At 42.5% G+C, this 13990-nt stretch overlaps 1 protein-coding gene across 3 annotated transcripts in view; it reads right to left on the bottom strand.

Moving 5' to 3' along the window:
* Positions 1-13990, bottom strand: part of arap2 (ArfGAP with RhoGAP domain, ankyrin repeat and PH domain 2) — a 112801-nt gene that overhangs the window by 33499 nt on the left and 65312 nt on the right. For all 3 annotated transcript variants that reach the window (XM_065289053.1, XM_065289055.2, XM_065289054.2), the window contains 3 exons: positions 9626-9770; positions 8511-8613; positions 7731-7929 (listed from right to left, as the gene is read on the bottom strand). In XM_065289053.1, the coding sequence (XP_065145125.1) occupies positions 7731-7929; positions 8511-8613; positions 9626-9770 (447 nt within the window). The remainder of the gene's footprint in view (positions 1-7730; positions 7930-8510; positions 8614-9625; positions 9771-13990) is intronic.

Raw genomic sequence — 13990 nt, 5'->3', positions numbered from 1 at the left:
ACTGTTGCGTTATTTACCGTTAAGGCGTTTTTTGCGCTCTTGTCACCTGTCGCATCTCGCTCGTCATCTCCTCCTTTGGAGTCAGAAGCATCTGAGGTCCCTTCGTGCCATTCACTTTCCGGGGACGCTCAAATACAGCGGCGGACGCGCTTTCCCGAGCTGCGCGCCCCGGAGAATGGCGACTCCTACCCCAGACGGTCCAGCTAATTTGGAATAAGTTCGGTCGTGCGCAGATAGATCTATTTGCGTCACCGGACGATACCCACTGTCGCCTGTTTTATTAACTAACCGAGGACAGCCTCGGCGTGGATGTGCTGACACACTGCTGGCCGCGGGGGATGCGCAAATACGCATTCACTCCAGTGAGCTTAATCGCACAGACACTGTGCAAAGTCAGGCAGGACGAGGAGAGCCTTTTATTAGTCGCCCCGTACTGGACGACCAGGAATTGGTTTTCAGAGTTAATGCTCCTCGCGACAGCCCCTCCCTGGCGAATTCCCCTGAGGAAGGACTTTCTTTCTCAAGGAAGGGGCACATTTTGGCACCCGCGCCCCGACCTGTGCGATTTCCATGTATGGTCGTTGAGCGCGCGCAAGGTTTAGGTGATTTATCGCAAGCGGTATCTAACACCATCGACGCGGTACGAGCACCGTCCACAAGACGGGCTTACGCGCTTAAATGAAACCCTTTTTCGTCACCTGGTGCTCTTCGCAACGCGAGGACCCCAGAGAATGCTTAACATTGTGCTTTTATATATCTTCAACACAGGTTAGATGGTAGGCTGTCACCCTCCACCATTAAAGTTGATATCGCCGCTATTTCTGCTCATCACTCGCTTATTAACGGCAGATCAGTTGGCAGCATGATTTGGTTATTAGATTTTAAGAGGCGCTCGCAGGCTAAACCCCTCGCGCCCTCCCTCTATTCCTCCTGAGACCTGTCCATGGTGCTGAAGCCCTACTACAGGTTCCGCGTTCGAGCCTTTGCAGTCTGCGAGTCTGAAGTTTTTGTCAATGAAAACTCTGACCCTGCTAGCATTGGTCTCCGTAAGAGAGTAAGGAATTTACATGCATTCTCTGTTGACGATTCGTGCCTTCAGTTTGGTCCTGCTGTCTCACTGAGACCCAGACCAGGCTACGTGCCCAAAGTTCCCACCACTCCCTTCAGAGATAAGGTGGTGAGCTTGCAAGCGCTGCTCCCCGGAGGAGGGCAGACCCAACCATGGCTTTATTATGCCCCGTACGAGCGTTACGCAGCTACGTGGATCGCACACAAAGCCTCAGGACCTCAGACCAGCTCTTGTTTGTTATGGTGGCCAGCAGAGAGGGAAAGCTGTCACTAAGCAGAGGATGTCTCATTGGATAGTTGATACTATCGCCCTTGCTTATAATCTGCAGGGCATTCCTTGTCCATTTAATTTGAGAGCTCACTCTACTAGAAGTGTAGCCTCATTTTGGGCATTCGCTCGTGGTTCCTCGCTAACAGACATCTGCAGAGCTGCTGGTTGGGCGACACCTAATACGTTCATTAGATTTTACAGTGTTCGTGTCGAGCCTGTCTCCTCTCGTGTTTTTTCCTCGTTAGGGGAAGCACAGAGAACAGGCTCGCAGGTCGGCTTGCAGCCTCCGACTGCTGCTCCAAACTGAGCTCAGTATGGAAGGCCTTCGAGGCAAAAACGCGTAATAAATTGTTTTGCCTTCCTCCGCTGCCTTGGCAGCCTGATGTTGCGGAGCATCCGCTGCCAGCCTCTCACTAGCTGCATCCTCGCGAACCTGTGTTTGGCTCGGGCATCCACATTGCGTCCCACCGGGTTCCTTTGTGAGTATTTTTCCGTGGGGTTAATCCTACTAGCCCACGTTTCCCTCAGCAGAGAACTGCTTTGCTTACACAGCCACGGCTGTCATTTATACCTCAACTACGGTTGACTTTCGCCCACCAATAGCCCTTAACGGGGCGGTGGCTTCCGCAGCGTCCCTATACCGCTCAGATAGGGCGCTTCCCAGTCGCTGGCACTACTGTGGGGTTAAAGGAACATCTAGTGCCCGGCCTTCTGCCTTAAAACCTAATTCTCCTTATCCTTAAGTGGAACCGGAGGGCTTTACGCAGACACTGGAAGAGGTCAGCCCTCAGTGGCGTTTTGGTAGGGATTCCCAATTCGTCGGTCACGACGTGACGTCGTAGTGACCGACTGAAAGGGAACGTCTCGGTTACGTATGTAACCCTCGTTCCCTGAAGGAGGGAACGGAGACGTCACGTCCCGTCGCCACAGGGCTGCTCCCTGCTGTTTATTGGCCGGTCACACTTTCCGGCTTTCTCAGCGAAAAAGAAGCTAATTTCCATATTTGCACCTGTGGCTTATATACGCACCTGGCGGGGCGGCGCCAGCATTATGCAAATATCTCAATGCCAAGTTCATTGGCGTTTTAGTAGTATTCGAAGCAGATTGGTCTCTCTAAGCGAGTTCCCAATTCGTCGGTCACGACGTGACGTCTCCGTTCCCTCCTTCAGGGAACGAGGGTTACATACGTAACCGAGACGTTAGTCAGACCATTAAAAGAAAATAAACCGGAAGTAAAGTTCGGATCCAGACGTGTATCGTGTCAGCGCACGTGCGTCCGATGAAACGGTCTATAGACGGTTTCAGCAGTAACAACATAAACAAGCAGCTTTCGTTGGAGACACGTAACTTCCGGTAAACTCCGCTAAGAATAAAAGGTCCTTTTAAAGTAGTTTATTTATATAACAAGCAAAATAAACAACACATAGATTACCTAGGAAACCAAAAAATTTGTTATTTTCGACTAGGTATTTGTTCAAGAGTTCAGTTTAGCAACTAGTCAGACCATTAAACACACAAAAAATGGAAATAAAGTTCCGACCAGACGCGTAATCGCATCCTCGCAGCAGCAACAACATAAACAAACAGCCAGGGTTTCCCGCAGCACTTTGCAGTTTGGGCGGCCCGCCTAAGCAGGGAAACCCTACCGCCTTAACTAGGTCGTCCAAAAAAATTAATATTAAAAAATTTGGTGCACAAAAGGCAGCCAAGTGCATCTCGGAGAATAGCATGGACGCGCTTCACACCGCGAGCGGGCACGCGTGCCACAAGGCCGAAATGAGAAAGACGTGGTCCGGACCATCACTGTTTGGAAGATAACTAGCCAGTTGATAAAACATTTTGGAGAATAGCGCGGACGTGTTTAACACCGCGAGCCGTGCACGCGTGCTACAGTGCCGAAACGAGACAAAGACGTGGTCCGTTATGTCTGGAGGTGGACTTATGTTTTGGGTTTATTTAAGCCTGTTATTGTATTAGTCTATAGTTCTCGCAAATTTAAAGTAAGTTAGCTGGTGATTTTGTTGTTTGAGCAACCTGCTAGCTGCTAGGTTTCACGTGCCTGTCGATTCGATTTAATTGTTGAGCGCCTTTTCTCATGTCATTTATGTTCATTATTTACATGCTACAGTAGTTACACTCCTTTAAGATAATGTAATTAATGGTGGGAAATAATCTTTTTTTCCATTTTTGGGCTATCTATCATTGTTCGCCAGACGTTCTACATCATCTGCTTTAGTTTGTGTTTATTAACCCTTTAGTTTCACTTCATTACGCAGCTATTCCCGTTAGAGGTAAAAACATTTAATCAATAAAAAATCTAGCAAGTGTTCATTTTCTGTCATAGTTTCTTCAAAATACTTTATTTGAGTGTTTTAAATAAAAATATTCTAATTTTCCTCATGATGCGTAAGCCCCGCCCCTTTGATTGCCACGCCCCCGAACTCTAACTTCCAGAAGACTTCCACAAAAAATAAAAACAATAGAATCTCTTCTAGAGTAGATAATTTTGATAACAAGCAAAATAAATACCAAGAAAATTAGCTAAATACCTAAAGCATATCAACTACTACACTGAACTAACGCTACTGTGTAAAATTAATGTATACAATGTTAGCTACAGATCCTTGAAATTCTTCCCTGGCTGACAGTCAAACCTTTCTCAGACAATGATGAACCATGCTGGCCATCTCCCCACATCTTTAGAAAACCGAAACTAGGGCAAGGCTAACCGAGACAGTTCCACAACAAACAGAGCAATTTTGTCATTTCTGTACATCACATTCGTAGTCACAGATTCTTATACTACTTCACAATCAAATGTATTTTTCTTTACTCTCACCCTGCCAGATGTTCACAATTGTGATACTCGTTACTGAATTATATGTTTCAATGGGTCCTCACATTATGTATGTAAATAAATATAAAATGTGTTGATAAACTTAATCATGAGATTAAAACATTGAGCGTAATATAAAACAAAACTAAACTGGCCAGCTAAGAACAAAATTGCTCAGTTATTTTGGAAAGTTCATACTCTACTAAAAATCTAATGAAACATTGGAACCTAAGTGATAAAAACAAGCACTTTAATTGCCGCACTTTAGCTATTTTCAAGGCTGGCGAATTTTGTTTAGCAATGTTATTGAAAGTGAGGTTAAATAAAGAAAATTGCCTTATTGGGTACACAAGCTTTATTAAACACCATTACTGAAAACAGCCAAACATTCACAGTTTCATGAAACAAACTCTAATCTCTTTATCCTTTTAACCTCTGTTAAATGCTAACCTTTTTATTAAAGAATTAAAAAGCTGACACCACTGCGGTGCTGAACAAATTTAGCATTGGGACTCTTTTTAGTTTACGTGTATAGAGGTATACATTTATTTAAAGGGATAGTTCACCCAAAAATGTAAAATCTGTCATCTTTTTCTTACTCTCATGATGTTACAAACCTGTATACATTTTTTGTTCTGATGAACACGAAGGAAAATATTTTGAGGGATGTTTGTAACCAAACCAATCATGAGCCCCATTCACTTCTATAGGAGGTAAAAAGATTACTATGGAAGTGAATGGGGTTCATGAACGATTTGGTTACAAACATTCCTCAAAATATCTTTGTTTGTGTTCATCAGAAAAAAGAAGTTTATACAGGTTTGTAACAACATGAGAGTGAGTAAATGATAAGAAAATGTTTATTTTTGAGTGAACCAACACTTTAAAGCTTTCAGATTTAAAATGGTGAGCTTCAATTTAAGGTGAGTACTGTGGCCAGTTGGTAATCCAGAACACAGTTTTGGGTTTGAGAAAAGGAACTGTACCAAGTTCCTAAAGGAAAAAGATTAGGAACCTTTTCCATAGTGTAACATGGATTCAGGACCACGGACAGCACCACTTTCCACAAATGCACAGTACTGTCATCTAGCATGTTTACAGAAAATATTCTGCAAATATTACGCTAACAACAGAAAGAAAAAACTTGTACACAAAATATAATGCATTACGTTTAGCTGTCATTTCTATACAGGGCTTTCCCATTTCTAAATGGATGAATTCGACATTGCTCCACCGACTGCAGTAACAGCCAATAAAAGCGTTTGAGCAAGGCCAAGCTGTGAACTGCTGGTCTGCCTATGTCTGTGTCCTAATCTAATTTCACACAGTTCTAGCTCTTTGAGGTCCATATGTTCTGTCACTATAGAGATCTTAAACCACTGGAGACGCTTCGTTAGCACGCCATGCTACATTTCAAGGCTCTGCAAACTGTTGAGGCATCACCCTTTTAATCCTGCCCCGAGTATGTTGGCTTTCTGGATTTGATCCCTTTTTGGCCTTGAACGGATTAGGGGGAAAAAAGAGATTCATTGATTTTTCTCACCTCGTTCTAGCGCAATTGATTGAAAATGTTGCAAATCTAGTCAATGGGTGCCAAGCTCACGTCAACCACCTCCCGCCCAAACCCGATTGCCATCGGCGACTCCGGTCTCCCTTGGAGACGGGCAAGATGTGTGACCAGACGAGTCTTTTAGAGCCGTGGGAACGAAATCAAACATGAGCTCGCTGGGAATGCCAATAAGGGAAACACTAGCAGAGGATCATGAGTAATATTTCTGACGGGATTTAAAGTAAATGACCATGAGACTCAAGGTGCCTCGAACTATTACCGAGATGCTTTGTTCTACACACCCCTGATGTAATCCCTGGTAAGAGTTAGACATGTTAAGGTTAGAGAAGACCGATCTATTTAGACAGATTATTGTAAAGGCCTTTAAAAGAACACACACTCTGTTATTAATTATTCACTTTTACTTGGTTCCAAACCTGTATGGTTTTGTTTATTTGTTTTGCAAAACACAGTAGGAGAATTGGTCATAGTTTTCCCATGCAGCTGCAATAAACTGACATATTCATGAATCAAAAAGGACACAAAAGTGCCATTAAACTGTTCTGGGCAATTTGTGTGATATATTTAATAGCTGTGGGAGGAACAGACTGAAATTCTTGAATAATTTTCCTCTCAAAATCACTAGGTCGGTTGGTTGAACCGGATCATTCTGATTATTTCACTATTTATTAAGACTCATTATGTGAACTAGAAGCTAAAACTACGACTCGTTCACAATTGGAACATCACAAGTCTCACATAAACTCATACATAAATAACTGGAATATAACTGTAGTTTAGTGGATATTGTGGTAGGGCTTGGCGGTATATCACATTTTGGTAATATATCAGCTTTTTCCAGCAGGATACAGTATGAGACATGACATGACAGTCTGGTATGACCCTTCGATTTGCAACAGAAATTCTGTCAGATATGTACACTGAAGTCAGACATAAGCTTTCCAACAAGCTTGCATGTTGTTCAGCTGTATATTTTCAAAAAGAGAGGAAAACCCTGTCTTTAAAATTTATTTTATTTATTTATTTTATATTAAGTGCTATAATTGGGTCCCCAGTGCTTCTGTCAACCTAGAAAATATGAAAAGGTTTCTCGGTTTTAGTTTTGGTAAACCATTTTCTGCAGGCATGTGAAAAAATAGATCATTGAAATTTGGCTCCCCTTGTGATGTCAGAAGGGGATAATACCGCCCCTTAATCTGCACTATCCAAACACAGCACTGCCGTTTAGTGCAGAGATAAGCTCATTTGCATTTTAAAGGACACACCTACAAAGTGTCAGTTTTAACATCTTATAATAAATTATCTGTATGATATTTTAAGCTAAAACTTCACATATGTACACTGGGGACACCAAAGATTTATTTGATATCTTAAAAAAAGTCTTTGTGAAATGTCCCCTTTAATCAATGTGATTGTGACATCTCACACGAACCTTTAACTTGCAAGACGCACAGATATTACATTTTTAAATATAAAAAATTACGTATTCTGAATGTTTCTGAATTTCTGAAAATGTTGATTCATATAATGACCATTAATATTGAACTTTAAACTAGTGATGTATTTTCTATACACAAAGCTCAAATTCACTGCATTTTCCTGTTCTCGTGTAATTGATACGATATATCGGCTGTTTTTAAACTATCCGCCGATAGCCGATATTGTGAAAAATTCCTTTTGGCCAATATATCGGTGTATATCTAATGTAAACATTTATTCCACCTTGTAGAAAATAGTCAGATATGTATCATACATTGTTATTAATCCCAAAATTACAGAGAAATGAATTTTGGTCAATATCCCCCAGCCCTACATTGCGAAGCACTTTTATAAGGTTGAATAAATCCTAACTGAATTGTTATTTTTGGATGAACTACAATTCATTAGTGTATGAACTTAAAGAGTTGAAGCAAACATAAAACAACACATCCAGAAACTGGTGTTAAGATGTTATACTGTACATGTACGTTAGTGTTTGTTCTTACTAAGCTCCTGCAGGCGTTTGAGTTGAAGGACTCCCTCCTCCTTATCTTCATCTCCAGAGCACAAGTAGAGCTCCGAGCCCACCAGAGCGAACCATCCTATTCTCCAATGATAAAGGTCATGACCCTCTTTATAGTACAGCCGGCCAATAAGCTCGCTGTCCTCCGTCAGCAGAGAATCTGCCCTTGCGGGGACAAAACACTGGAATGAAGGAGACCGAGAAAGTATTAGATGCGGCAGAAGAGCGAGCGAGGGAACGTTTAAAAGTCAGGAGCTCGGGCAGATCACACAAAGAAGTTTCTAGTGTTTTCAGGCAAACAGAAACTACAGCTAACCCTGAAGTTGCATTACAATAAACCAGCACATACAGCTAGAAGTACAAACACAAACAGCCTTTGAACGTTCCCCGGCTGAGCTCTCAGCGCTGCGCAAACACATCTGCTGAGACACTGGCACCTCCGCACTTTACTTAAATGGAAATGTGTGTTTGCACGTGCACGGGGATGTGAAAGAAAGATGAGAGGCGAGAGCGATGGATCTTTCTGAAGGAGTAATAGCATAAACCCAGTCGGAGAAGAAAAACTGACACGCACAGACACAGCGGGGACAGACGCGATCGAATGACCTTCAGGAGCTGACGTACATGGATACAAATGCTGTGACAGAATCATACATATTTAAACACAGACAGTGTGCACGTGTGGTAAACGACTGCAAGGTAAAGTTACAGTAAATCTTGACTTATTTTTCGTGAGTTATCATGTATGATGCATATGCATAACCTTGGTGATGGCATGCGTCCAACCTCTGTGTGCGTCTGCTGTTTCCGCTCCGAAAACCAACACTCTCTGAGACTGCAGGTATAACTCAAAGGTGAACACTGGCCTGGGGGAGGTATGAAAACAGCACAATTAACACACACACAAGCACTCAAAAGCACACAAACGTACACACGTGCCCACAGCTGTGAAACAGAAAGGATGGCAATTAATCTCTGTTAGTCTTTTGCTCTTACAATAAACAGCTGAACACTGGAGATTAATCCAGGGGAAAGGTCACACTCTTAATGGCTTTAAAACAGCGCTGTCTTGTGGCCCACATTTTTGGACGGGGGATATATGCATTACGGCAGAGAGCAAATGAGTTTGAGAAAAACGGAGAGCGTAAACATTTCCCAGAGGGTCAGGATAATCAGGTTAGAGGTTAGCGTGTTCGTTGCCGCTCATGTATTTTGCAGTTGTTTGTGCATGGAAATGCTTTCCATTACCTCTAAACCACAAAATGGTGGTCACGGAGAAGTTTATGGGAGTAAGAGAGTATTTACACATGGTCAATGCGTTTGTAATGATTGGATAGCTTGTAAAAAAGACAGAGTGTAAATGTTCTGCAACATCTGGTGTTAATGTGTTGGGTTTATGTGAACTATTATTCTTTTTAACTCACCTATTTTGGAAAGCACTTTGGTGACCTTCTGTTAATTAAATGCGCTATGAAATTTTTTTTACTGTATTGCAACACATCACAAAAGTGATTTAAAACAAAGCCATGATGTGACCCAGCTAGGTGTAAGTTCATCCAGTTGTTCTGGCCACATATTTAAACGTTACACCACCCAAATAAAACTATGTGAGCATGTGTATGTTTTGGAGCCACACAATCTACAAGTGAGCAAACAAGAATGGCCTGTCAAAATGAAACTCCTAACTTAAAATGAAATTGGCATACAGAAAATTTTACTGTTGAAAAAGCAGTTTGGATTTCTTTTGAAGAGACTCTTTAATGTGGCCAAGTGTAAATGTAATTTGCATACAAGATTGAATAGTAATCCATCAATTAAGATGCAGAATGTTTATTGTCTTGGAGAAACAGGGAAGGGAAAAAGTGTAAAAAATCCTACCCTGTTTCTGTGATGCTCTCAGTGTGGTTGATGGCCAGGCTCACTACATCACTGATGTCAACCCGGCCGATAGGTGTGGCGATCTTCTCGTTGTCATAGTAACTGAGAAACCCTCCTTCCAACGTACACCAACGTCGGACTATATCTGAAACACACATAATACATAAAAATATGTTAATTTCTGCATATTTGCCGTTATCAGACTTACAAAAAGAAGTGAACCATATACAAGACCAACATATAACAAAAACTTGAATGGGCTTTTTTGACTTGCTACTTACTACTCATCCACTGTGGTGATGGCGCAGTGGATAAGACACAGGCCTTTGGTGTGAAAGACCTGGGTTTGGATCCACTGTGACACACCATTGTGTCCCTGAGCAAGACACTTAACCCCTAGTTGCTCCAGAGGCGTGTGACCTCTGACATATATACAGTAGCAATTGTAAGTCCCTTTGGAAAAAAGCGTCAGCTAAATGAATAAATGTAACCAGCCAAGCCACTGAATGGCAATGGCAACCATCTAGAACACCCTACAAATACACATCAATCATCCAAAATGCCGTAAAAACAGCCCTGCAACCACCCAGAACACCCTAGCAACTGCATAGCAATCACCCAGAATACCATAGCAACTGCACAGCAACCACCCAGAACACACTATCACCCACATAACAACCACCCATGATTTTTCTGTACCCACATAGCAACTACACAGAAAACCCTAGCATGCAAAGCAACCACACAGACCACACAATTGTCCCCATAACTGCCACCCAGAACACTTTAGTACTGACGAGATGCGCATGACAATCACACGTGCAGCCCTAACCCAGAACACCCTAACAAATGCATAGCAACCATCCAGAATGCCCTAAAAAACACTTAGCAAGTTAGCAACCTCCCAGAATGCCCTTAAAACTGCAAAGAAAGTTAGCAACCTCTTAGAATGCCCTAACAGCTGCTTAGCAATCGCCCAGAACACACCATCACCCACACAACAACCACCCATAATATTTCAGGACCCACATAGCACTTACCCAAACCATACTAGCAACTCCATAGCAACAACCCAGAAAACACTATCACCCACATAACAACAACCACCCATAATATTTCAGAACTCACATAGCAACTACACAGAACACCCTAGCAACTGCATAGCAACCACCTAGAACACCCTAACAAATGCATAGCAAACATCCAGAATGCCCTAAAAACTGCATAGCAAGTTAGCAACCTCCCAGAATGCCCTAAAAACTGCCACCCAGAACGCCCTAACAACGGCATAGCAACCACCCAGAACTCCCTAGCAACTGCAACCACCAAACACACACCATTACCCACATAACAACTATTCATATTATTTCAGTACCAACATAGCAACTACCTAAAACAACCCAGCAACTGCATAGCAACCACCTAGAAAGCCCTAACAAATGCATAGCAACTTCCCAGAATGCCCTTAAAACTGCATAGAAAGTTAGCAACCTCTTAGAATGCCCTAACAATCGCCCAGAACACACCATCACCCACACAACAACCACCCATAATATTTCAGTACCCACATAGAACTTACCCAAACCATACTAGCAACTCCATAGCAACAACCCAGAAAACACTATAACCCACATAACAACAACCACCCATAATATTTCAGAACTCACATAGCAACTACACAGAACACCCTAGCAACTGCATAGCAACCACCTAGAACACCCTAATAAATATTTAGCAACCATCCAGAATGCCCTTAAAACTGCATAGCAAGTTAGCAACCTCCCAGAATGCCCTAAAAACTGCCTACCAGCGACCCAGAACGCCCTGACAACGGCATAGCAACCACCCAGAAGTCCCTAGCAACTGCAACCACCAAACACACACCATCACCCACATAACAACTACCCATAATATTTCAGTACCCACATAGCAACTACCTAAAACAACCTAGCACCTACCTAGAATGCCCTAACAAATGCATAGCAACCATCCAGAATGCCCTAAAAACCACATAGCAAGTTAGCAACCTCCCAGAATGCCCTTGAAACTGAATAGAAAGTTAGCAACCTCCTAGAATAACAGCTGCTTAGTAATCACCCAGAACACACCCGCCCAGAATGCCCTTGCAACTGCAACCACCAAACACACCATCACCCACAGAATAACTACCCATAATATTTCGGTACCCACATAGCAACTACCTAAAACAACCTTGCAACTGCATAGCAACCACCTAGAACACCCTAACAAATGCAGAACCTCCCAGAATGCCCTAACAACTGCTTAGCAGCCACCCAGAACGCCCCAACAACGACACAGCAACTACCCAGAACTCCCTAGCAACTGCATAGCAACCACCCAGAAAACACCATCACCCACACTACAACCACCCATAATATCTTAATACGCACATAGCACTTACCCAGACCATACCATTAACTCCATAGCAACCACCCAGAAAACACTATCACCCACATAACAATCACCCATAATATTTCAGAACTCACATAGCAACTACACAGAACACCCTAGCAACTGCATAGCAACCACCTAGAACACCCTAACAAATGCATAGCAACCATCCAGAATGCCATAAAAACTGCATAGCAAGTTAGCAACCTCCCAGAATGCCCTAAAAACTGCCACCCAGAACGCCCTAACAACGGCATAGCAACCACCCAGAACTCCCTAGCAACTGCAACCACCAAACACACACCATTACCAACATAACAACTATTCATAATATTTCAGTACCAACATAGCAACTACCTAAAACAACCCAGCAACTGCATAGCAACCACCTAGAACGCCCTAACAAATGCATAGCAACCATCCAGAATGCCCTAAAACCACAAAGCAAGTTAGCAACCTCCCAGAACGCCCTTAAAACTGCATAGAAAGTTAGCAACCTCCTAGAATAACAGCTGCTTAGTAATCACCCAGAACACACCCTCCCAAAATGCAACCACCTAGAACACCCTAACAAATGCAGAACCTCCCAGAATGCCCTAACAAACGCTTAGCAGCCACCCAGAACGCCCCAACAATGGCACAGTAACTACCCAGAACTCCCTAGCAACTGCATTGCAACCACCCAGAACACACCATCACCCACACAACAACCACCCATAATATCTTAATACGCACATAGCACTTACCCAGACCATACCATTAACTCCATATAGCAACCACCCAGAAAACACTATCACCCACATAACAACCACCCATAATATTTAATAACTCACATAGCAACTACACAGAACACCCTAGCAACTGCATAGCAACCACCCAGAACACCTTAGCAGCTGCATAACATTCACTGAGAACACACTATATCACCCTCATAACAATTACCCAAGCAACTGCATACTGCTTCATACTGCGCTTATTACGACATGTTCAGTACTATTAAAACTCAAGGAAGATCTCCAGGAGGTCTTTAAATATAAAAAAGTAGCACATTTTGTTCTTTTTACCTCAAAACCCCACAGTCTTCACATATAAAAGTGCAGTTTAAAGTTATAAAAGATACATCAAGGCTTTTTAATCATTTAATAAGATATCAGCTGGGATATCAGCAATATACTGAAAATCCTCTAAGCACTTTAAAAAATCTAAGATCCTTACCTCTTTAAGAGGGCTTCTGTTCATCATCAATATTTAGTTTAGATGATGGTGTACATTAAAGGAGTCATATACTGTAAGCATAACTGACATTTGACGGTGAACATTTATCCCACAACATTACTCAGCAAACTAAAGTTAAAATACTTTATTTTATTCCAGCCTAATACCCGAGAAAGGACAAGATTAAGCCATTCGACAGATTGATTTCCCCCCAGAACGTACACACTGTGACAATGGGAGAAATAAATGACACTAGTAGTGCAGAAATCACACACGTCCCCTTTAAAAATCTTGTTGTCTTTCGCAGTAGGCCATTACAATAATTAGTGACTCTGAACCTCCTATATTTCATTTTACCAGAGTCAAAAACTCATTTCACCATCTTCTTTGACAAACACAAAGAGAAACAGCACAAGGGCACGTTGTTCATTCTCATCTTCATTTGTCTTGCGAAAAATGCTGATGGTCCCTTTCTGAGCACTGCTGAGAGCATTTGTTGGATGTTTTTGGAGGGATGCTATTAAACAGAGCCGTGGATCTTAAGTCAAACCTGTGTTTCACTGACACAATGTTTTGTTCCAGCCTGGCAATGTCTCACCTGATTCAGCTACAATGCCAGCACTTCATTAATCCACTTATCCGTGTTAGTTCTGTTAGGGTAACAAACGGTTCTGTCAGCAATGTCAGGATAGGAGACACTAAATTATGGGTTAGGAGGGGCCGCCCATGTGACAAGAG

The sequence above is a fragment of the Paramisgurnus dabryanus genome, chromosome 2, assembly GCF_030506205.2.
Source record: "Paramisgurnus dabryanus chromosome 2, PD_genome_1.1, whole genome shotgun sequence".
Lineage (NCBI taxonomy): Eukaryota > Metazoa > Chordata > Actinopteri > Cypriniformes > Cobitidae > Paramisgurnus > Paramisgurnus dabryanus.
The sequence above is the reverse complement of the archived record's forward strand: the minus strand, read 5'-3'. Positions and strand labels throughout refer to the sequence as shown.